At 36.4% G+C, this 22,424-nt stretch overlaps 13 protein-coding genes across 13 annotated transcripts, besides 1 other annotated feature; 6 read left to right on the forward strand and 7 right to left on the reverse strand.

The window, feature by feature from the left end:
• Positions 1-196: 196 nt before the first annotated feature.
• BEWA_018440 (hypothetical protein) lies at positions 197-4,009 on the forward strand (the record flags this gene model as incomplete). The annotated part of the gene is made up of 1 exon (XM_004828608.1): positions 197-4,009. One exon carries the CDS (start codon positions 197-199, stop codon positions 3,947-3,949), a length of 3,753 nt encoding a protein of 1,250 aa, XP_004828665.1. The 3' UTR covers positions 3,950-4,009.
• A 141-nt stretch (positions 4,010-4,150) lies between these two features.
• BEWA_018450 (hypothetical protein) lies at positions 4,151-4,986 on the forward strand. Its single transcript, XM_004828609.1, has one exon. The coding sequence runs from the start codon at positions 4,233-4,235 to the stop codon at positions 4,845-4,847; it is 615 nt and encodes a 204-aa protein (XP_004828666.1). The 5' UTR covers positions 4,151-4,232; the 3' UTR covers positions 4,848-4,986.
• On the reverse strand, positions 4,987-6,024 carry BEWA_018460 (Derl-like family member protein). Its single transcript, XM_004828610.1, has 5 exons — positions 5,621-6,024; positions 5,491-5,584; positions 5,318-5,457; positions 5,125-5,277; positions 4,987-5,092 (listed from the first exon to the last, which is right to left on the reverse strand). Exons 1-5 carry the CDS (start codon positions 5,833-5,835, stop codon positions 5,065-5,067), a joined length of 630 nt encoding a protein of 209 aa, XP_004828667.1. The 5' UTR covers positions 5,836-6,024; the 3' UTR covers positions 4,987-5,064.
• A 719-nt stretch (positions 6,025-6,743) lies between these two features.
• Positions 6,744-8,279, forward strand: BEWA_018470 (hypothetical protein; the record flags this gene model as incomplete). Its single annotated transcript, XM_004828611.1, has 6 exons — positions 6,744-6,783; positions 6,821-6,871; positions 6,931-7,134; positions 7,177-7,209; positions 7,248-7,502; positions 7,537-8,279. 6 exons carry the CDS (start codon positions 6,744-6,746, stop codon positions 8,277-8,279), a joined length of 1,326 nt encoding a protein of 441 aa, XP_004828668.1.
• Positions 8,280-8,434: 155 nt separating this feature from the next.
• On the reverse strand, positions 8,435-10,155 carry BEWA_018480 (DEAD box ATP-dependent RNA helicase family member protein; the record flags this gene model as incomplete). Its single annotated transcript, XM_004828612.1, has 4 exons — positions 9,602-10,155; positions 9,298-9,535; positions 8,765-9,242; positions 8,435-8,729 (listed from the first exon to the last, which is right to left on the reverse strand). The coding sequence occupies exons 1-4, from the start codon at positions 9,944-9,946 to the stop codon at positions 8,435-8,437; spliced, it is 1,356 nt and encodes a 451-aa protein (XP_004828669.1). The 5' UTR covers positions 9,947-10,155.
• Positions 9,954-9,983: a sequence feature (AT_rich).
• A 616-nt stretch (positions 10,156-10,771) lies between the features above and the next one.
• On the forward strand, positions 10,772-12,336 carry BEWA_018490 (methionine-tRNA ligase, putative; the record flags this gene model as incomplete). Its single annotated transcript, XM_004828613.1, has 12 exons — positions 10,772-10,882; positions 10,927-11,049; positions 11,088-11,159; positions 11,195-11,290; positions 11,328-11,403; positions 11,437-11,483; positions 11,541-11,571; positions 11,607-11,707; positions 11,743-11,792; positions 11,825-12,047; positions 12,082-12,177; positions 12,211-12,336. The coding sequence occupies 12 exons, from the start codon at positions 10,772-10,774 to the stop codon at positions 12,334-12,336; spliced, it is 1,152 nt and encodes a 383-aa protein (XP_004828670.1).
• An 831-nt stretch (positions 12,337-13,167) lies between these two features.
• On the forward strand, positions 13,168-14,256 carry BEWA_018500 (hypothetical protein; the record flags this gene model as incomplete). Its single annotated transcript, XM_004828614.1, has 1 exon — positions 13,168-14,256. One exon carries the CDS (start codon positions 13,168-13,170, stop codon positions 14,254-14,256), a length of 1,089 nt encoding a protein of 362 aa, XP_004828671.1.
• Positions 14,257-14,300: 44 nt separating this feature from the next.
• Positions 14,301-15,670, reverse strand: BEWA_018510 (hypothetical protein; the record flags this gene model as incomplete). Its single annotated transcript, XM_004828615.1, has 6 exons — positions 14,301-14,460; positions 14,496-14,815; positions 14,849-14,950; positions 14,984-15,221; positions 15,256-15,499; positions 15,541-15,670. The coding sequence occupies 6 exons, from the start codon at positions 15,668-15,670 to the stop codon at positions 14,301-14,303; spliced, it is 1,194 nt and encodes a 397-aa protein (XP_004828672.1).
• A 23-nt stretch (positions 15,671-15,693) lies between these two features.
• BEWA_018520 (hypothetical protein) lies at positions 15,694-16,375 on the reverse strand (the record flags this gene model as incomplete). Its single annotated transcript, XM_004828616.1, has 3 exons — positions 15,694-15,969; positions 16,004-16,224; positions 16,312-16,375. 3 exons carry the CDS (start codon positions 16,373-16,375, stop codon positions 15,694-15,696), a joined length of 561 nt encoding a protein of 186 aa, XP_004828673.1.
• A 608-nt stretch (positions 16,376-16,983) lies between these two features.
• On the forward strand, positions 16,984-18,067 carry BEWA_018530 (hypothetical protein). Its single transcript, XM_004828617.1, has 4 exons — positions 16,984-17,418; positions 17,455-17,707; positions 17,742-17,865; positions 17,901-18,067. Exons 1-4 carry the CDS (start codon positions 17,117-17,119, stop codon positions 18,059-18,061), a joined length of 840 nt encoding a protein of 279 aa, XP_004828674.1. The 5' UTR covers positions 16,984-17,116; the 3' UTR covers positions 18,062-18,067.
• A 63-nt stretch (positions 18,068-18,130) lies between these two features.
• BEWA_018540 (hypothetical protein) lies at positions 18,131-19,487 on the reverse strand (the record flags this gene model as incomplete). Its single annotated transcript, XM_004828618.1, has 7 exons — positions 18,131-18,233; positions 18,269-18,560; positions 18,618-18,687; positions 18,724-18,800; positions 18,835-18,982; positions 19,018-19,187; positions 19,223-19,487. The coding sequence occupies 7 exons, from the start codon at positions 19,485-19,487 to the stop codon at positions 18,131-18,133; spliced, it is 1,125 nt and encodes a 374-aa protein (XP_004828675.1).
• Positions 19,488-19,549: 62 nt separating this feature from the next.
• BEWA_018550 (serine esterase family member protein) lies at positions 19,550-20,347 on the reverse strand (the record flags this gene model as incomplete). Its single annotated transcript, XM_004828619.1, has 4 exons — positions 19,550-19,852; positions 19,895-20,103; positions 20,137-20,259; positions 20,293-20,347. The coding sequence occupies 4 exons, from the start codon at positions 20,345-20,347 to the stop codon at positions 19,550-19,552; spliced, it is 690 nt and encodes a 229-aa protein (XP_004828676.1).
• A 417-nt stretch (positions 20,348-20,764) lies between these two features.
• On the reverse strand, positions 20,765-22,395 carry BEWA_018560 (hypothetical protein; the record flags this gene model as incomplete). Its single annotated transcript, XM_004828620.1, has 2 exons — positions 20,765-22,234; positions 22,276-22,395. The coding sequence occupies 2 exons, from the start codon at positions 22,393-22,395 to the stop codon at positions 20,765-20,767; spliced, it is 1,590 nt and encodes a 529-aa protein (XP_004828677.1).
• Between the last annotated feature and the right edge of the window lie 29 nt (positions 22,396-22,424).

Here is a 22,424-nt window from a genome sequence, read left to right on the forward strand (position 1 = left end):
TATTTTTATGAATTTTTCCGATTACATGCCATTTAAAATCACGTATAATAAAAAAATTTAGGTGTGTCACTATAGGTTGTATTTATATTATTCAATCACTTTCAATGCAGAATACTACCGACAGTTTTGTTACCGATTTCACATTGTTTAGAAGATGATTTTGGTTTAAGTTATCTTATAGTATAAATTTAATAGAATGATGGAGAAACAGGTCCAGGGTGCAGCTTCTGAAGCTGAATCATCCAATTTACGGGTATCTTCTCGTCCCACACTCTTTAACTTGTTGGAGGTGTTGGCAAGTGATTCCATGACAACACCTTCGCAACGTCAGTGTATAAGGGATATAGTAACGGAATTTCTTGCCAATAAATTTGAACATTCCAAGGTATATTCGTACATTGGAGCTGTTGTAGGTCATGATCGGCTACACAGCGTTATAAAGCAGTTGGAGTCCGATACCGATCGTGCTCCATTGCCGGATCAAAATGGGCTGATGCGTATTGAGTCTGCTTTTAATTTGACAAAGAGTTACAGAGGCACCTCTGTTCGTGACCCTAAGCCTGTCCAAGCACCAGTTACAAATGGGATGGGAACTGCAGGCTATTCCTCAGGTGCAAAGGATGATATTTTACTATCAATACGTCGTAATTTAAGCGTTAAAAGACCAGTAGAACCCGCTAATAGAGTAAAGACTAATCTATCGAGCATTCGTACTGCATCTGCAGGTGTGTTGCTACAAAAGGCATGTTGGTTGCCCATTAGAAGAACATTGAGTGCTGGTCCTTTGTATGGCCACTCCTTGATTTGTATTGGTAGTCGTGCATACTTGTTGGGAGGGAGTAATGGAAGGAGTCAAGGATTGAACCTAGCCAGAGCACATGTTGTAAATTTGGTTGATTTCAGCTCAAAACAAATAATGTTCAGCGGAGATATTCCATCTCATCGTGAAGGTAATACATGTAACGTTGCAATCATCCAACAGACTCACGCAATCATTATTTTTGGAGGTTTCAACGGAGAAAGGTTTTTTAATGATATTTACATTCTTGATCTTGAGAAGAGGAAATGGATTCGCAAACATACGACTGGAAGGGCCCCTCCTCCAAGAGATGAACACTCTGCCCTTGTTTATCCTGCCAGATGCGAATCGGCACAAAAATCTAACACCGGAGCAACTTATCTCTTTGTTTTTGGCGGAAAAACTGGTCTTCGCAATCAATTTCAGTGTCTGAATGATATGTGGGCATATGATATACTGAATTCTTCATGGGCTCAAGTAGAGTGTTCAGATTCGTCAAAGCCCTCTCCAAGGTTTGGAGTATGTGCTCTTTGGGCTGATGATGATACGATATGCGTATTTGGTGGTGAAACCAGTTCGGCCAATGGATTTGTTGATCGTAATGAACGTTGTCTACTTGATGATTTATGGATGTTTCGCTTAAATGGTCCTCTATCGGGTACATGGACAAATGATCAGTATGAGGGAAATATAGGCCCAAGATCTCACTATTCATCCATATTTATAGCTCAACGTTGCAAAGAATTTCATACGGGTGTTCCTAAAACTATAGAACGTCTTATGCTTTTGACCGGTGGTCTCACATATGCGCCTGGTAACAAACGTACTGTGGTAGCTTCAGACAAACTATACTTCTATTTCTTTTCCCAGCGAAGATGGTACAGTTTGAAGCCGAATTATCCAAGGAACTATGTCGGCGAACCCTTTGAACCTAGGCAGTTACACGTCGCCTGTTTCTTTGAAAAGCGGAATATATTATTTCCAGGAACAAAACCTTCTGTTCCATGTATATTCTTTCACGGTGGATTTCACAAAAAACAGATATTGAGTGATGCTTGGGTTTTAAGCCTTACTGGGGAAGACTTGTTCTTCAAAAATTCTGTTTTATCTCCTGTTGACACCGTACAAAGCAAGGGTACCGATATTCGCGATATTCGTGTTTATCCTCCTTGGTTTTACAGAGAGTCACATTCACCTGGTCTCCTCTGGGCTTTGTGCAGTGCTCAACGCTGGGCATTTGGTGCTATTGCACATCTTGTTTCAAATGCGCTAAAGGAATCTGTTTCGAGTAGCAGGATTCACATCCGTTGGGAAGTATCTCCGCAAGGTGATGAAGGAATGTTAAGTATTCAGGATGATGGAACTGGTTTGGACTATACTGCCATGAATAAATTGCTGAAACTTTTTGGACAATCTAAGACAGGAGAAAGGAATCCAAGTTATGAATATGGCTGTGGATTCAAAATGGCGTTTGCAAGAATTGCATCCAGTTGCGCGGTCATGTCTAGAGCTCATGATAGTATAGGAATTGGAATGTTATCTTTGGAATTGATGGGCCAGTGTGAATCTCGTGAAATGGCCGCCCCCATGTGTATGTGGAAGTTGCCTTCTAAGGAGCTCATTAATCGTGATGGAGCATGTATGGTGGATCAGCGTCACCATCAGAGACTCTTAATGAGTTATAGTCCATTTAACAGTGCTGCCCTTCTAGCTGAACAGATTAATGTCTTAGGTGTTAGTCCGGGTACCAGGATTTTATTTTGGCAAATTCGTGATGATTTGGATAATTTGTTTTTGTCTAAGGAAGATGGTACTATATTGTTGAATAGTTCTAGTGTAAATGACGTTTCAACTATGGTTGATTCAGATGGAAAATTGCAGGAGAACTCTATGAATTCGGAAGATGATGGGGATGCTTCTGAGAATGTTAAGGCTGAAAGTGCAGATTCCGAGGTTCCAGATGTTCCTAGAGCCAAATTTGCATGGGAAGTGCTATTTCCTCTATGGACTGAAAGTAAGTATTCTCCGGATTATTGCCTTCCTACCTATCTCTATTGGTTACATTTGTATTCATCGTGCTCTCTTGCTGTTCAGGATTGTGAGCTTTCACCTTACATTTATAACAATGTTTCGGAGAATGAGCCGGAGGAGCCCACGATTTCTCAGGCTTACTCTTGTGCCAGAAATGGATGTGACTATTGTGGAGTCTCACCCATTGGACGAAGTCTATCAGGAGGTAGAAACTTACTTTCGTTCCTTCGTAAACGTCTTTTTAAGTCGGTTGAAATTCCATTTTTGTTTCATCCATCTGACCATTCAAATGGGTGTTTTGCTCTTGTAGGATTTTTAAATGATAATTCAAACGCAATTCAAGAGGCTCCAAGTGATGACTCTGAACGTGTTTGTGAAGCAGGAATCTTGTTGTATTTTAAGGGAAGGTTAATAAGAAGGCTTGAGGGTCACTTTCCCGCACCATCCGTTGAGATCGATGGCGCGAAATCTGAACCAAATGGATCTCTCTTTAAGGGTGAGTTGTATAGATTCGCATTAACAGCGATCATAAGTGTGCCGGACTGGCTAATTCCAGCGGTTAATAAGCAAGAGTTTGTACACGAAAACAACAGAGTATTTTTTGAGTTTAAAACAAAGCTTTTGAAGCTTTTGAATGAGTACTGCAGGGTTTGTCTAAATGATGAAGAAAGGATGGAGTGGCAAACCAATAGAATACAGGAACTTATGAACTATGATCAGACTGTTAACTCTAATCGTAGTAAAAGACCCTTGGACAGGGACTCTGATGAAGAGCAACATCCCAACTGGGGTCATGAATCTCCACCAATAAATCCACAGCCTGATGCTAACACACAATCGGATGAACCAGTCGAAAATAAGGACGCATCCGCAGATCAGGATGTAAGTACCTCAAATTTAGAGGAGATATCGGGAGCAAGTATAAATAACAGGGACACAAGTCCAGATTTGTCCATAGATCAGGGTCCTGAGCAGAGTCTACACACTAATATGGGGACGAGTTACGTTCCTACAGAAGCGCCTCAGCCTCTTGACACTTTGGCCGATGTGTCGGTGGAGTACAAAGAAGAAAGTATTACAAATGACGAGAATGTGTACGTGGATAAAGAGCCAATGTAGGCTCTACTACACAAATGTTTGAATTTACCGGATATTCCTTATAATATTTTACTCGTTCTTGTTATATATTTTTTATTTTTGCTTGGTCTACTGTATGGGCGCAAGCTCTGACCCAAAGTGCATCGGATGCAGTCTAGTGTACCTTCCACTTGGCAGCAGCATGCAATTTTATGAAGAGCTATGCAGATATACAACCTTCTTAGATTTAAAATTCCCCCAAATTTATCATAATGTTCCAGGGGATTGTATTGTTATATTTTGGTTGCGTTTTTTGATCACAAGAATGGGATCTGTAGTTTTAAATGATGAGGAGCTTAGGTGCTTCCGCACCAAAATGTGTAATAATCTTTTAAATGGAAAATGTCACTTTAAGGAATCTAGGTGTATATTCAGCCACAATTCTATTTGCACAAGAAGGTGCCCAATCTACCTTTCCGATACGACGTTCATTAGGTACATTCCCCTTTTCTGCTCACATGTTGTTCTAGGACAGAATTATAAGACCATTAAGTCAAACTGTCCTTTTGGAAACGAATGTATCTATTCGCACTCTTTGGATGAGATATTGTATCATCCACAGTTTTATAAGACCATCACTTGTGAACACTATGTCAAAGGTGGCTGCAAGCATACGTTTTGCCCATTTGTGCACTCTGATTTGGAAAGAAGACCAGTGGATCATTACAAGCTCCCATTTACCAACAACATTTACATTCCCCCGAACAAATTTATAACAGTTGTGGACACTATAACTCAATCGAAAAATATGGGCAAGAAGAGATTGGATACAGATGGAACATCACCTACCCGCTCTAACACCGGTACACCTGCAATATCTCCACCCCTGTCTTGTGATTTAAACAACTCTGGGTCTACAAGCGACTACGGATCTCAGTGATCAGATGTGGATATTCGTTTTGGAAATGCTAAAGGGGTTGGTATCTAAATTTTTAATTTAGAATTTCCCTTGTAAATTATTGCAGAATAGGGTGTGCTCTGCTAGTTATATATTCTGCGGTGCAGATCATTTTTAGACAACGCACAAGGCTTATTTGAATTACTTTAAAATTGCCCATTGATAGGGTTTATGATTTGCCAACTATCTTATTGTACGCCTAAGCGTATTGATTTAATAGGTATTTCCTATATTTTTTATATATTAGACATAAACAAACAAAAATTCCGGAGTAGCGAATATTTGGCGCCCACCAGAGATTGGCATTTTTGGAAAAACATCTGTGAAAAAGTAATATACATGGCCTACTAGTATTCCAAGAAGGTTTTCATTCAATAGGTAATCAGCTAAATATGACAATATAGTGAGGATCCTGATATACATGAGTTGTGTGTTGTATTATGTGAACTTACCATGGCAGATAAGGGGCCGGAACCGATAAAAAAACAATGCCCACTCTGCTATATGGATTCTTTCTACCCCAAATATATGTCAAAATGTTAATCATAGTGCCGCCATAAAACATACTGTGGCCAAATATTTGCGATAATCCCTAAAGTCTCAAAATTTTAACAATTCAACATACAAGCAGCATTGTTCCAGTGCATATCAACATCCACAAAAAGTCTGCGGGTTTATTCTGCATAGTTACACTTTCTAATGAACTGCAATAGTGTATCCTACAACATTGTTTCTTAATGATCGGGAAAACTTACAACACATAAATATTCCAAAAGAAGATCATTCCAAAAGAACCAAAGTAAACGAAGCAAGTGACAACTCTCCATATCTCGCCTTGAAATACCAGTGTCCAACTCATATACAAGTTCAGCGGACTTATTATGTCCAAAGAGCAGAGTGCCATCAAAAACACAGAGGTGGCCAAATAGATACGGGTCATAAAAGGTATTGGCCCTATTATGGAATCCATTTCTCCTATATAATTAAGGCGTTTAGCTATAAATGATTTTGGTTCTTCTAAACAATAAAAATCTCATTTGATAATTTGTATATTGTTGATAATAGGTACTAAGTCACATGTTCAAGTCTTCTTGTGGTTTCCATAGTAAATTTAATTGAGAATTACTGTAATTATGAACGATATAACATTTATGTGTGTGGGTATACATAGACTTAGTCAGCTTACCTTCCAGATCACCACACATTGTACATATTCAATCGTAATCCTCTACATCATAGATACTAATGATTCGAGGCATTATAAAAACGTGCAGTTATTTATAAGCATGCTCTTAACTAATTTTATCGAACTTACAGATCCTATGGAGTAACCAACTTCACGTGATTAACACAACGGGTACATTACAACCAAATAATTCATATGAATCCAGATTTAATGATTTAAATGTAATGATAGTTATCTCTTTATACCGTTAGAGGGGGTTGAAGGTTTGATTTGGTGAGAATAGGCTTCCCTAGACAACAGTTCTAATTGTTCTTGTCTCAATAAATCTCGCGCAAGTAGAAAATAGTTGGTTATGTCTTCTAATCGATGAAAATCATTGTATATAATCGTACTCCGCATATTTGAGGTTCAAATATTCATTTCTGGAGTTCCTACCTAACCTATAGTTTGAACTATTTAGAGCAAAAATCTCTCAGTGACCATATATCGAGAATTTTGACATCGATGTTATCTCTGATCATTAGAACCACATTGAATCAAGTTGACTCAGAAGTATAGCTGCGATATACTAACATGCTTCTACAAACTTCCGTAATTTAATGATTATCTGAAGTTAGGTATGAATATGATATTCTCTATATCTATACAATCTGTACCCTAAGATGATAATGCATACTAAGTTACCACTCCATATGTTTATATTTGGTATTCTGATAAAGAAAACAACTGCCGGTACCGTATTAGCTATATATAATAAAACACACTTCAGATTTCGTAAACCGTAACAGTGTTAAGTATTATAAACAGGGAAGGACTGTAAGTAAGTCTGATTTTTCATACGTTTAAATTCCCCAAGAAACATATCCAATAAGCATGTAGCTATAAGGGCTTCTCAACTAGAAGTGAATATAGACTGTAAGGATCAAATTGTGCATATTTTAAGTGCTTTTGAACATTGCAGGGGCACAATAAATTCTTTTACTAGTAAAGCTGCCAGAGAATGCGAAAATAAAAACAGCTGTCTTTTCAAATTCGAATGTCCTGATGCGCATTTAGGAAGAGTTATCAGTTATAATTGCAGATGTAAGCTTTGTGTGTTATGGTATAGATAAACAATTAATGTAGCACCAGAACCATTTGACGTAACAACGGAAACGAGTTAGTTGTAATTATGTAGATATACAGTATTATTTTAGAAAATGCTACCTATGTTCCTCAGGATGGTTCAGCTGTTCTTAGATGTGGCAACAATAGATTTTTGGATATTGTACAGGCACACTTTCTTTCAGGTCACCACAAAAAGAAAGCACTGCTATCAACAAATGTAACTGATCTTGTTTCTAGAGGTTGTGGCTTTGCTCAAGCATGTACATTTATACCGAAAAATTTACCAAAATTCAATCCAGAACTTAGAGATAGATTCATTTATATACAATTCACCTGTGTCACTGGTTCGTTAAATACCACATAGATAATAACTCACAGAAGCATTTGTTTGTCGACAGATTACATGCAGGGAAAATTCCACATGTAAGCATGACGGTCTTGGACCCACAAAATGCATATGTAACCACGGATATATTGATGTCAATTCTATTTGTGTAAAAAGGAATGAGGTTTCTGCCTTAAAATCATCCGATAGGCCTCCGTGGAGGTCCTGGGGAAGAGGTATTCCTGGGCAGTTGGGCACATTAGGACCCTCCCCTATGGCAGAAAAACCCGAAGAAGGTATTACTATTGTTGATCGTTCACGTAATAAAAAAGTGTTGGATAAAGATAATAATGATGGAAAAGGTAATAACCTTACAGATGAAAATATTGAAAGTGATAAAAGCATTATTGAGAAAAAAGATACAACCTTGCATAATAATGTTATGGAAGGTATAGGATCAGAAATAAATGATAATAAAGGACCTGACAACAACGAAACTGAAGCCGAACTACAGAAGGAGGAAAACAAAGGTTTTGAAGATGAAGGTGTCTATGTTGGGGAGTTGGATACAGAGAATCCACTAGGGACTAGTGATCCATCAGGCCTGGACGAAGTTCTCAAAGTTTTAGAGGAATCTAGGCAAGATATAAATGATGACCAAGAAATGAATCAATATGACGTAATTGACATACCAGCAGAAGGTGTTGATAACGTACTGCATGGAGATAATGCAGGAATTATGGAACACATGATATATACTAATTGGCTATGCCAACACAGAAAACCTACCGGGTAAGTACACATACAAGCACACAGGATTCCACAGGGAAACCGATGCACAAAACTTCTCGCACATAGAGATGAGGTGCACCAGCCAAAGCAAGAATTGTAACTATAGATACCGAAGATGCAATAATTAGAATTCATATACTAGAATGCAAATAATCAAGATTACACATGCTTTGTTCGATATATTAGTATATTTATCTCAAAACAGATGCTTAAAAAGGAACATACAAGATCCCATCTCAAATTCTTATAATATATTAATAGCCTCGAATATGACCTCACATGTATTCGGAAATCTGTAAAAGATGAATTTATGGGTTGAAAACAAACATCTGCAGGCATTTCCTCTATCTGTGTGTTATAATAGTTTTCGATGTTTTTCATTGCCTCACTATCATGTTGAGTAACGAAGTTAATAGCAACACCCTTACGACCAAACCTTCCAGAACGACCAATTCTGCACATTGCTATTATTATAGAGTATATAATTACCTGTGGATATAATTGTCTGGTGAAATTGGAAGATCATAGTTGATAACAAGTGAGACTTGTTGTACATCAATTCCTCTGGCTAGCAAGTCAGTGGTGATCAATACACGGGTAGATCCAGATCTGAACTCTCTCATAATAAGATCACGTTCCTTTTGACCCATATCTCCATGCATGCTAGAGACGGTAAAGTCCTTCTCTTGCATTTTTTGGGTGAGCATGTCAACCTTCCTTCTGGTATTGCAGTAGATAATAGCCTGAGTAATTGTGACAGACTCATAGAGATCACAAAGTGTTTCAAATTTATAATCCTTATCGACCATGACATAGAATTGCTTGATACCTTCCAATGTCAATTCATCCTTCTTCACTAAAATACGCTTTGGTGATCTCATGAATTTGGTAGTCAATTCAAGGATTTCGTTGGGCATTGTAGCACTGAAGAGAGCTACTTGAATATCAGACGGTAGCCGCTTGAATACTGTACAATTATTATGAATGTGTACATAAGGATTAAGTCAATAACTATGACAAACCTTCTTGGATTTGACCTTTGAATCCACGCGAAAGCATTTCATCAGCCTCATCAAGGATAAAAAGCTTCATTTTGTCGGTCAACAAGGCCTTCTTGTCAATCATATCATAAACACGACCGGGGGTTCCGACAACCATGTGCACTCCTGCCTTCAACTTATGTACATCATCTCTAACAACGGTTCCACCAACACAAGCATGACACTGGACTTTAAGATAGTCACCAAGTGCCAAAACAACCTATAAGTAACAGTTAAAGTTAATATATATGTGACCATTGTGCAATAATGAAAACTATTGACAAACCTTTTGAATTTGCTGGGCAAGTTCCCTAGTTGGAGCCAAAATCAAAATTTGACAAGACATCAGATCATAATTAATAATTTGGAGGGCCGCAATACTAAATGTAGCGGTTTTTCCTGTACCGGACTGGGCCTGACCAATTGTATCGTAATTTTCTATAATAGGTTTGATTCCACGTTGCTGGATTGCAGAGGGACGTTCAAAACCATAAGAATAAATTCCACGTAATAAGTCTTCATTCAACTTCAAAGCATCGAACGAATCAACTACCTCATCGTAGTTTGATTCCATTGCATCTGTCCCATTTGCATAGGTTGACTGGGAATTACGTGATTCTGAGTCAGCCATGTTGTACTATTATTTTATGTTTTAATATTAATAATTTCCCCAAAAATATTCTTATTTCTGTAAAAGATTCCCCTACAAATACCTCTTATTAAGTTAAAACACGTTATTTTTTGGAAAACCGAAATTCGTGAAGACTTATATAAGTGACCGCTTTATTTGTCGAAAATTGGAGTTATATGTCTAAATAATCGTCGATACCTTTCATATACAGATAGCCATATCACATCCCCACGACATGCAGCACAAATCCTACTCTCCTCCCTTATAGTTCCGTTTCTTGTGGTACCGCCGACTATTACTCTTGTGTTTATTGTCCCCTCATATTTTGTGGTACATGAATCTCCTGGTATGATTTCCCGATCAGGAATGGCCCCGCTTAACACGAGTACGCACTTAGAGTGTCTCCATCGCAACGTTATTGCAATTTATACCGGTAGTTTATTCTCAATTACGTTTTATCAATATCTAGTACATTAAATCTTTCGAATTTCCCGTTAGCTGCGGTCGTGTGTCTGAGAATTTACTGCTAGAACACAAGTTGTAGTTTTGAAGTAGCTTTGGTACCAAAATCTCATGTTCTTTTCCACTTGGATCCTAAAATTTTGTGTCCTTTTTAGCACCGGGTAGTTTCTGATGTTGCCCTTTTGCTAACACGCTTTCCAGAGTATTAGCTATTTCCTTATACATGTTCTTTCTCCATTTCTACTTCTTAGCATTTCAACGTTTGTTTCTTCCTAGTACTCGTTTCTCTGTCGCTACTGGCTGCGTTTGGTTGTTACCCTTGCTCACTACATCTGATGTATGCTCATTTCATACCTTTGAATTATGGAGGAACTAGTGGTGGATCTTTCTTCAAACGAAGGAATTATTTTAAACCTCATCTGGACCTATGCTGGTATAGGTGCAATTCCACTTACCGCAGCGTCGAGTCGTAATGTATGCAAGATATTTACATAACGCCCGTTTTACACATCATATAGGTTGTACTACTAAAGTTCTCAGATGGAAGAGACTCTATTAAGAGTCTTCCTACGGTTCTGGACTACGTCTTCAAAACTTTGGAGCATCAATCACTTCTTATTCCCTCGGATATTGCCTTACAGGTTTGAAATCATCATTAAAATACTTAAATCATTTAAAGGGTACCATGGACTCATTCATTGACTTAGCATATAAGCATAATTTCGACATACTAGATTTGGAGTCCTTAAGGGTATGGACGAACCTATACTACTAATTTCCTCTCAGATTCTGGACAATTACCTCTTAAACGAAACATTTTTAGCTGGTTATTCCGTAACAGTAGCAGATCTGGTTATATTTGTATCAGTTTATAACTGGGTGGTTTGTCTTATTAACACATCTATAGTCAACACTTTAGTTGCGTTCCAAACAGAAAGAGCGTCTAGAATTCGGAAATCTCATGAGATGGTTCGACCACATACAGCATCTTCCCGGTAAGGAATTGTTCTCGTGATAAACGGAAGTAGAGATTATTACATCGATTGAAGGGTTTTCATTGATATCGCTTTTTGATGTTAGTTGGTTACCTTATTGCAATATTTTGTTTTGCATTAACCTTAACAATTTTTAGGAGAAGCTTGTGATCACAAAGGAGAAGAAGGGTATTTCTTTTTATTAGTTATATGAAAATGTATAGCGACAAAAACTGCCTCTAAAAAAGATGCTGAGGGGAAGAAAGTTAAAAAATCAGAGGTTCCAGTTGAAACAAGGCCTTATGACGATGTTACACGTTTAAATGTACGTTAGAGCGTTTTATAAAGATTTTATTTTAGATATTGGTTGGATTGGTAAACTCCATTAGAAAGCATCCCGGTGCAGATAAGTTAGTCGCTTGTAAACTTTTATATGTCACAGACTCTACTGTCTAAAAATAGACATTGGAACAGAAGTACGCAGTATATGTTCAGGTCTGGTTGAGTTTTTGGAGCCAGACCAAATTCTTAACAAGAAGGTTTGCGTGTTAGCAAACTTACCACCTAAAGTCTTGCGCGGTGAAGAGTCGAATGGAATGGTTTTGTGCGTGTCAAATGAAGATCATACAGTAGTACAACTATTAGAGCCACCATCAGATACTCCAGTGCGTATAACTGATAATCTGATATAATATTTAGGTTGGGGAGCGTATTTCTTTCGATGGTTATACGGGGGAACCAGATGGTGTTCTATCTACTAAAAAAGGAAAAGAGACGTTTTATATGGTCCAAAAGGTTTGTTTTAGCTTATTAATACTAAAACTTCAGGATTTCATTTGTCGTGACCGTATTGGATACTACAAGGTAGTTTCCACACATAATTCTTGCTTAATTATTGAACGCAGGATTCCAACTTTCGTACCTCAAAGGGTGTTTGCTGTTGCTCATCTATAGTTAGTGGTACAATTTCCTAGGTATTACCGTACACCGTTCGGACAGGGATTTATTTTTAGTCCGTGAGTGATAGGATCTCTGGCAAGTTTTAGTTAGACCAGAAAGTAACATTTGCTATTCTTCTGATTCCATATTCTAGCTACAGTGCCTTTGTTTCTGATCATTTTGGTTGTGTTTATATCCATTTCCTCGTTTCGTCCTGCCGTCTCCAAAATTATGACACTCGTGTCAGGGGTCAAGAACTAGTTTGGAAAAGGGAAAGTACCAGTACTATCTACACTATGTTTATTTTTTAATTTTGCAGATTTATATCCTTCCTTGCCACAGTGTCGTTTTATACCCTAGATTTATGGTTATAGTTCTGAAATAGCACAAAGCGTGAACAGTATACATTATTTTGGCGTGTTCACGTCGTTGAGTGTCATAATATTTAACACATAAAGTAGTCTGGAGGGGGTTGGTTGTGTTGGACTTGACGTGGCCTACCAGTGAGACGCCATTTTACTCTTTAATTATAAGTATCATATATTATTACAAACAAAAATTTAAATTATAGCACTGAATAGAGTAAAACCCTTAAGGTTAATTCAAAAGAGAACTGCAGTGTGGAAGCAGACTCGATTGATGTTGACACTGGATTTATACCCTTCATTTGAAAACTCATATATGGATACACAAGGTTACACTCTTTATATTTTTGTGCCAGGATATACACGCTGCTAACTAATAGGATTATCATTTGTCCAATTGTTGGTACTATTGTACTTGCATGTTTATGAAGGAATACTGGAGATAGGCACACATTAGATTTGTATACAATTACTTTTTAAAATGTCAGAAATCACTATCGCAACAGTAACAACATCTCTACTGGTTGTTCTCGGAGTGTCAGTATTGCTAAATTCTATAACAAGTAAAAAAGAAGATCTACCTGTAAAACTACCTGTTAATGTGAGTAAGCCTCTCATAACATTTTCCTCCTTTTATTTTAAATGGAAGTTATTTTGTACAGCATTGTTGAGATTTGTGACTGAGCCTCACTCTCCAAAATATGATGAAGGGATTAAGGCACAGTCCGCCCTATTTAATGATCCTGAGTTTGTTTTAGTAAAAACAAAGACGATATATTTCATACGACACGGGCAGTCCGTTTGGAATGCATCCTTTTCTACGTTTGATAACATCTTTTTTGTTGTTTTAAGGATATTTAGAACAATTTTGTTTGAATTCTTTTTGCTGAGCACAAATGATAGTTTGATTTATGATTCACCTCTATCCCTTTTTGGAGTGTCACAATGCATGGATACCGCCCAGTTATTTTCTAGTGTACCACCAGATTCTGAGCTTGAAAATGATATTTCTATACTGACTGGGAAGTCTACAAAGTCAACTGTGCTATTTTCATCCTACTTGAGGCGTGCCCAGAGTACCATGATATTACTTTTACAATCTCGTTTAAACTCTACCAATGAAAATATTTTTATATCTCATGAATTAGAGGAGCTTATCAGGAATCCTGATACTGTTACCTTGTACTCATCATTTGGGTATATAACTTTTCCGCTGATGGAGAAATTATTTTCACCTCAATCTTTCAACAAATACCAGAGGTTGAAGATGGTAGAACACGATTCTCCATCTCTTCGTAGGGCATATCCAAAGGTAAAGTCATTTTTCAATAGACTTTTTACCAAGGTGGATGAGGATGTTATTATTGTTTGTGGCCATAGTCGCTGGATTAGATACACCTTAAACGTTTTTTTCCCCAAGAGCTCAATTGATAGGGATTATACTGATAAAAAGATTTCCAACTGTGGAATCATAAAATTTGATGTGCAGTTCAAGAAAAAGGAAACTGGAGAAGAGTTTTTTGTTTGTGACCCAAAATCTCTCAAGATAGTCAATGGAGGATTCGCATAAATAGTATTAAATCATAAACAGTAATTTTTATCTTTCCGTTTATATTATGAACATGCCAATTTAGATGCCAGTGTATAGTGTTTGATATTGTTTTTTTGGAGTAACTCAGTGAGTTGAATCTTTAAAGAATCGTGTATTCTGATAGAATTGTCACAGAGTCCATCTAGGATGTCGTAAAGCAGTTGAGAGTTGGAGATTCCACACCTGAACACCATGTTTGTTTAGCGTTTATTTCAAACCTTTTGTGGAGTTTTATCAATGCTACTGCCGCCTTTGGGGATTTGAGTAGGTATTTAATGTCGTACAATGCATCTAATAGACGTTTCGAGTGATTATCATTCCTGGATGCAAAATTTAAAATTGTAACGATTTCGTCTTTGTCAAACAGATTAATGTTTCCAAGTATACTATCAAATGCAGCATTAAGTTTAGATATAGGAATATCACTCGGTAAATAGTTATCTTCTATATCCAGTAAACGACAAGTTTCCAATGGTGACAAATCTGACAAATTCCACGCTTCTTTTATAATGGTCTTCCTTATAAATTCGAATTCATCCTAAATGGTTTTTACATAATCCTTAAAACTTACCCCCAATGTTGAATTTGACTTAGCCAATGCGGAATACAAGGTGATTATATCACTTTTGGGTAAAGACTCAGAACTTTGTGATATTTCTAGTAAGAGTTTGAGCTGTGGTAGTATATGATTGTTGAAGAATCAAACCTCTTTCGACGTCAGTTGGTTAGATAACCGCAATATGCCAGATAAGGCTTTAATTGCGAGAGATTTGTCCTCCAAAAGTTTTTCGTACGATTTTATGAACTCTGTTTTAGATAAAACATTCTGTATACACTTACCACGCCTTAAAATATCAATCTGTTCGGGCCAATTTAGTTCACCAGAAAGGAACAAATATTGACAGAGCTCGTACAATGTGGAGCTAGCAATGTTTCTTTTAATCCTGAATTTCGTACTAATTCAACTAAAGAACTTACGATGAAAACACCAAATTAGTAATGTGATTATCTTTAATTTTAAATGTAATCATTGTATTTAAGATAGTCAAATTGCGATAGTGATTTGTAGATTTGGAATGTTCCAGTATATTACATACTTCATCAAATAATTTATTTACACAGAGGAAATCGATCTCTTTGCTCAATTTACATGAGGAATCTAGGGCATCTAATATCAGCATTTCTTCCACTGTACTGAAATCAGAAATTTCTATTGTTTCTCCTATAGTATACTGTTTAGAAGAAAATTGATATAAATCAAACCTATTGCTATTAGACAATTTTTTGGAATATTTTGGATAGCGTTCAATGATGATAAAAACCTCAGACCCTGTTCCAAATTCAAGCGTTCTGATAGACATAAAACTTCGGCATGGCGTATTACATAGTCCATAGTTCTGCATGTTCGTAAATTGTTCATATTGCTGACCTGGGATGTTTGAATTTTGTATTATTCATAGCCAGAAGAACATTAGCGCATTCATCGAGTGAAAATTGATCAAGAAGTGCTAGTATTCTTCCAACAAACGTTGAAACAAATTTGTAATCATAATGGTTACTAAGAGAGAAGTACAAAAACAAAATAGATACAGTATAAGGGTCCAAAGAAATAGCTATACTCATTGCCCGAAGAGTCAATTTTTTCCATATATCAATATCATCGATAACATGTTCAATACAGCGATATACGACCTATACATAAGTAATCAATGTAGAGAATATTTACCATCGATAATGTGGGTCCATCCATTAGCTGGGTGTATAAAGATCCACCGTGCTTTGGAATATTTACCACATCTGGGAATCCCATGAACGTTTCCGGTCTTAGACCCTTTTTTGCTAGGGTCCACCATTCCTTTTCTGGATGTAATCGACCTAAATTGTACGGATCTACTAGGGGCCTGGGAGTTCTGAATTTAGGATGCTGTTTACTCCATGTTTTCTTTCCTATTATAGAGTGTATGAGCTACAAACAATTTGTCTGTGATCTAAGGCGTAAAAATGGTTATTCGCCCCTTTGAAGGATAAACAAACCTGGTGGATTGTAGTATCTCTTAAATGTTACCAGTGAGTCTAATCTATGCCTTATAACATACATTACAGAGTACTATATTGTGACTTTTCATAAAAAAGTGACTGGTAAAAACTGGAATATCCCAGGAAAAATAAAGAGCAGTTATTAGGCATAAAATCAAACAAAAAGAACAACATGAGACTCCGGAGTTGTTTTAACAAATAAATTTCATAACAATGTTGTCTAGACGATTCCAGTTGCAAGTTAGAGGGATAGGATATAGGGCACCAATATAAAGAATTTTGGATAATTTACCATACTATCAGTGAAATATCAGACCTTTTACATTAAAGTACTGAGATAATTGTGTTTTTACGCAAATGTGTGCGGTGCTTAGAGGAACCTGATATTCGCGCGGCAACAGGACAGATGGTACGGGACAGTGACTCTATATAAATAGGATGACTCTATAAGTAGGTTCTAACAAACAAAAGGAGTAATGGTATGGAATGTTTTGTGATCACTTCGGTACCTTGTGTGTAGATTGATCTTAATGGGGTGTGTAAGCAGAGATCGAAGCGCTATACAAGGGCAGCGAAAGTTGAACGACAATAAGATAAACAATTCAATATATTTGGTTTAGCTATAACGTGCATGACAAACCATTTTATTTGAATAGTATTAGACTGTGCATCGTTGTGACTCATCTCCGATACGCATGTCTTAATCGTTAACTTGTGGTTCAATTGTTATAATCCTTACACATTCCATCAACTTTACAAAATTACCTGATAAGTGCGGTGTTTTGATACATTAAACACGAAAATGATAGAAACAGAAAGTTTGCACAATTATGGATACGCAGAAGTTCCGGGTCGTTCCTTTTACGACCCGGAGGAAACGAATGGATTGGACATTCCATTAACCGTTCCTAATGTCACACAATTTTCTGATCAAATGGAATCAGGTGCAGCACGCCTAGAACAAACATTGGAGATGTTAAATCTACGTTATCAAACATTGTTCTTCCTGGCTGCCGTAATTATTGTGGCAAATGCCGTATTTACATTTCTCAGGTGCTTTGGATTCACCGAACTTCCTGGATTGTTGCTGTCTACGTTCCTAATGTTTGTTTTAACTACCTCTTCACATTTATTTTGTAGAACAAACGGTTTGATCATCATGATATTAGACGTTCCGGGAACACCTAGATGGGCTGCCAAGTATCGTAGACATATTAGAAAAAATATGAGATTCTTGACACGTTTGACCGGAAAATCCATCTGGTTATCTGTTTTGGGCGCTGCTACAGTCGTTACTGTTAAATCCAGCAGAAGTGTAGGTGCATTACGCCTAGTATTTGGAATGTTGAGTTCTTTGTTTGTTTTCGGTGTCTCGTTAGCCGGGTTTTTAATTGTAAGTTTCCCTGTAACACTACAATAACATTCAGGCTATCAGAAAGAGCTTCAGATTGGAGAAGGCAAAATCTATTATCAAAGACACATCTAAGGGTGCATATATTGACTGTTATCGTAAATATGCTCTCGGAGATCCAGATCACGGCATGCAATTTGGTTCGTTTGCGATATGAATTTACATGATATTTTAGAGGAATTTAATAGAATGTGTGCCGATCATACCTCTGGAAGACTACAATTCGACATTGTAGATTTATATATTATTTTCAATGTTCTCGATGAGCACCAGAAATGTGCGATAAATGAGCGAGAATTCTATGAGTGGATGGCGGGTTCCATAGTGTTTCTATAGTCTAATTATTATCTATATAATTTGAAATACTACAAGTTACTTAAACATTATCTGATTAGCTCAGAACATTCAGTTATTTAAAACGAACGAGGCTGCAAGTTCTTCATTTCCGTTGGAAATATCCAAAAGCTCCTTTGCATACTCTCTGCTGACACCTAAGAGTTCGGACAGACTGCAGTCTTTGTTGTAATGATATTATATACTTACCGATTTATTTTATCAGGATTTTCTGATTCTTGTTTGACAGCGTGTATCCCAGAACTAGTAGACTTATGATCTTCAGCTTTAATATCCTTTTCCGAGAGAAATGGGACAGATATATCGTTTATTTGCAAACAATTATCTTTAAGATTGATAGTGCATGCATATCTACGTAGAATATCTAATCCCAGTATGAAGTCTATGTTACCGCCATCTAATATTACAAATGATACATGTATAAAAATAGGACCAATCTTGAGATCAGCCAAGTGAATTTTTCCTACGGTGTTCCTAGTACCTAGACCGCTTTAGTATTGATAAGGGTGTAGAATTAGTGAAACCTACACAGCAACACCTTTAAATCTTTCATCTATCATATTTAGCAAATTACATCGTTTAGCACATTCCTTATTCATTATGGTATGCTACAAACATTGATTTTTTAAAAATGAAAACTATACCTCAGCACCGGTATCAACAAGTGCCTTGATAACAACGCCATTTATCTCTACATTAACATAGAGCATTATAATCCCACCTATAACGTTTTAAGCAGATAAAATAAAAGTTACCAAATGATTCTGGTAAGAAATTTTGGGCAGAGATATAGTTTTCATTAATACGATTTTGTTCGATATCCTTCTGGATCAAGAGTTGTGATTCTGGATTTAGGGGATCCAAAGATGCCTTTATTAAACGCCTTTTGTGTTCCATTTCGTTCTAAAAATATTATTTTACAACAACTTGCTACACACGTTTTGATGTTCTAGATGTTTCTCTTTTAGCACCTTTGCTACAGCATAAACATCCTTAGCTATGAGCGCATTGTAGAATGGCTTGTTTGTCATCTTTACAGTTTCATACACTGGAGCTCCTTCTTTGAAGTTTTTGATCATCTCCGAAGCCTTTGTATACATAATTTCATCTATGAGTAATCTATCCAACTTATTAGTAATATACCTATTTTAGATTCAATATTTCTATTATAAAACGACGACGACGCCATATCATGATCCTTGTTCTTAACCAGGAGAATATCATTATTCTTCAAGTTCGAATCTGCGATTGTTTTGTAGTTTTCATCAATGTGTGCGCCATCTAGGTATAATTTTTGCTTTGAAATTGGTATATTAAGCTGTTCTTGTATAAGTTGCTGTAATTTGATCATATCCCAGTCATTTTCTAGGTACAATGTTGCGAGTCTACCATCTGCAAGACAGTTCATTTAAAATTTGTACATAACATATACCATCTGTTGCCACTTTAATAATAATCATTTTACACAAATTAAAATATACTGCTGTTAACAGCGAGGATGAGTCTTACCATGACCCTATTTAATACAATATCATTATGTGCGTCGATCCATCTATTATCTTTCTTTTCTAGATAGTGAGAGATTTTTGCATAAGAGAATGTTATCCTAGTTATTTCGCAGTTTTTAATATTTTCCATTATGTTTTTTTCCATCTCGCAGCTTATCTTTGATCCGGAATTGAGTTTTGTAGCATTTATCAATGAAGAATATAGAAAGGCCTGATAGTCTTCTTTTATACCGATTAATATAATCTTCTCGAAATTTGATATTTCCTGCACATAAATTCCAGTGAATGTAAATACTTGGATACAAACGTGGTCTTTGCTGAGCTGATAAATAAAGCTTTCTCGTTTGTCTTCTGCATCGTTCATTGATATACATTTCAATGCTTCCGACTTCATCGTCAATGCAACAGGCTTTAATACACTTCTCATATAGCGGGGATATCCGATATGCGGTGTTGAGATAGTGATAAACGTGTAAAGCTTCTCTTTGTATTCAAGATATTGTAACGCCTCTCTTACTGTAAAATTGTTGTGATATAATTCACGTTTACCTATTAGTCCGCCCATTGAATGACCAATGAATGTTAGCCTTCCTAGTTTTTCATAGGTAATGTCAGATTGAATGCGGCAATTAACCTCAGATGCCAGTCGTTTTGCTATTTCTTTTATGTTATCTGAATGTTATAGAGTACAATCTGGATCAATACCTTTTGTAACCTCTCCATGTGCATAAGTAAAATCACACTTGCAATTATTAAACATTGTTAAAATATTTCCTCTGTATGCACGCACGCAATAATGACTAGTATTATACCCATGTAACACTACTACGTAATGCAATAGACTCATATCGTGTTTTTTTGCACTTTCTGGATTCTGCTTCTTCACTTCAATTTTCATACATGGATAGCAGTCGCTTAGGAAAAAATCAATCTCGTCTGTTATTTTGCGTCTGTTTAATGATGATACTAATTGCACGAAGGTAAGTTCCTACAAAAATATAGTTATTTATAGACTGTTAGCACTACTTTTTCGATGATAGATTTCAAGAAGAGTTCCCTTCTCAACCAATAATCCTTGCGATAAATATTATCAACAGATACCAATAAGTGATAATCTGAGAAACAATTCCAGAGAAGATATAATGACGAACGAAAAGCCATGATATTCTAGATATTACTATGTTGAGAGATGCAAATATACCTTTCCAATGGATTCACACAATTTACTTATTGATCCATCATATATAGGATTTCCAATAGTTATATCCGGAATTTTAACACTAATTTTATCATTTATTTTGACACGAATATCACTGTTATTAATCTTTGTAATACCCAATGATTTAGTAATGTGTTCAAGACGTTTTCCTATGAAACGTGTTAATTCTTCATTTTCCAACGAAACATCGAACGTGACATCTTTTTCCTCAAGGATTTCATAAGCGTTTATTGCATTTGTTATTTCTAGCACCTTATGATCTTCCAATAAACGCAACTTAGTTTCAAGTTCATATAGTTGCGTATTATTTCCATTTTTACCGGATGGCTCTTTAATATGATCGCGAATATGACCGAAGGAATCATCTGCACTTTTGGAACCAGAAGGATAGTTTTCTATATTTGCGTTTTCGTTCTTCTTAATCTCACTTTTTAGGAATCTTACCATTCTTCCGATATAATAAAAGTTCATTACGAGGATTTTACTATACAAAAAATAAACCAACCTAACAACTGAGCCTTGCAAAACAAAGCTACTTTCACACATTTTCTTGTGCGATTTATAGATGGTTTTAATATTGCCATCGAATGAACCGTATTCCTTATTCATATCAGGGAGTGATTCGTTTTGCAAAGTTTGGTTGTCAGGTAGATTGATGATTAGGTTTTCTTGTTCGTCATTTTCAATTATCATTTCCGCGATTTTATTAATAAATTCATTAATGCTGGTGCTAAATATCCTATCATTATCGGGTGCATTGGAAGAAATAACATTTTTATTTACACTACACTTTTTTCTGCTGTTGCTTGTTTCTGTACCAGATCCCTTATCAGCATAAAATTTATCATCGTAACTTGAGTTAAACCACTTGTATATAGGTCTTACAGATTTTTTTACCTTTCTTCCCAATTTTTTATTCCAAAATTCATATTTTGTTCCATCCTGAAAATCTACAAAGTTGGGATCCAAGGCTTTGAAACAAAAATCTAACGCGTAGCAATGTACATTGGAATGAACTATAGTATGCATATTTCCGGTTTCGAATGTACACGGAACATAATCACTTACACCTTTCATAATATTTCCTATACGTATAACCTTGGAGTTTACACTAATTTGGCCATATTCTATTTTTTGCTTTCTGAACAACCGGAACCTTTTATTCATTACCTTTTTACCATCGAGGCGTAAGAGTTCATAATCCACAAATAAAGATACATCATTCATATATGATGGAAATGCTGGAATGTCCAGTCTAAAGACCGCTATTTCATTGATGTCTACTTCTCCTTCTCCTTTGGACGAATCAAATGCCTTACTTAAGTATCCTCCTCCATCATCACTTATCTGTGCTGCCTTTATACGGCTATCGTCATCTTTAGGATCGACATGGGTGTGTTTGATTGTATAAGGTATGGCTACCCTGGTCTATTGAATGTTGTCAACACATCAACCTTTTATCAACTAACCTTGCCAAAAGACTTGTTATAGACACGTACAAACAATCTAAATGTGCCCGGACCCAGGTTTTCTATGTATCTTAGCCGGATCAGGTGAATAGCGACTTCCAGCTGACAACGTAAGATCATATCGCACACATTAAGTTATAATATATATT

Source organism: Theileria equi, chromosome 1, assembly GCF_000342415.1.
Source record: "Theileria equi strain WA chromosome 1, complete sequence".
Taxonomy (NCBI): domain Eukaryota; phylum Apicomplexa; class Aconoidasida; order Piroplasmida; family Theileriidae; genus Theileria; species Theileria equi.

Coding starts and splice junctions, on each gene's coding strand:
- BEWA_018450 (XM_004828609.1), top strand. CDS start 4,233: ATGGGATCTGTAGTTTTAAATGATGAGGAGCTTAGGTGCTTCCGCACC.
- BEWA_018460 (XM_004828610.1), bottom strand. CDS start 5,835: ATGGATTCCATAATAGGGCCAATACCTTTTATGACCCGTATCTATTTG. Junction 5,458..5,490: donor GCACTGGAACAATGCTGCTT/GTATGTTGAATT, acceptor TTGAGACTTTAG/GGATTATCGCAAATATTTGG. Junction 5,278..5,317: donor CCGGCCCCTTATCTGCCATG/GTAAGTTCACAT, acceptor CATGTATATCAG/GATCCTCACTATATTGTCAT.
- BEWA_018530 (XM_004828617.1), top strand. CDS start 17,117: ATGATAGAAACAGAAAGTTTGCACAATTATGGATACGCAGAAGTTCCG. Junction 17,419..17,454: donor TTGCTGTCTACGTTCCTAAT/GTTTGTTTTAAC, acceptor TTTATTTTGTAG/AACAAACGGTTTGATCATCA. Junction 17,866..17,900: donor AGATCACGGCATGCAATTTG/GTTCGTTTGCGA, acceptor ATGATATTTTAG/AGGAATTTAATAGAATGTGT.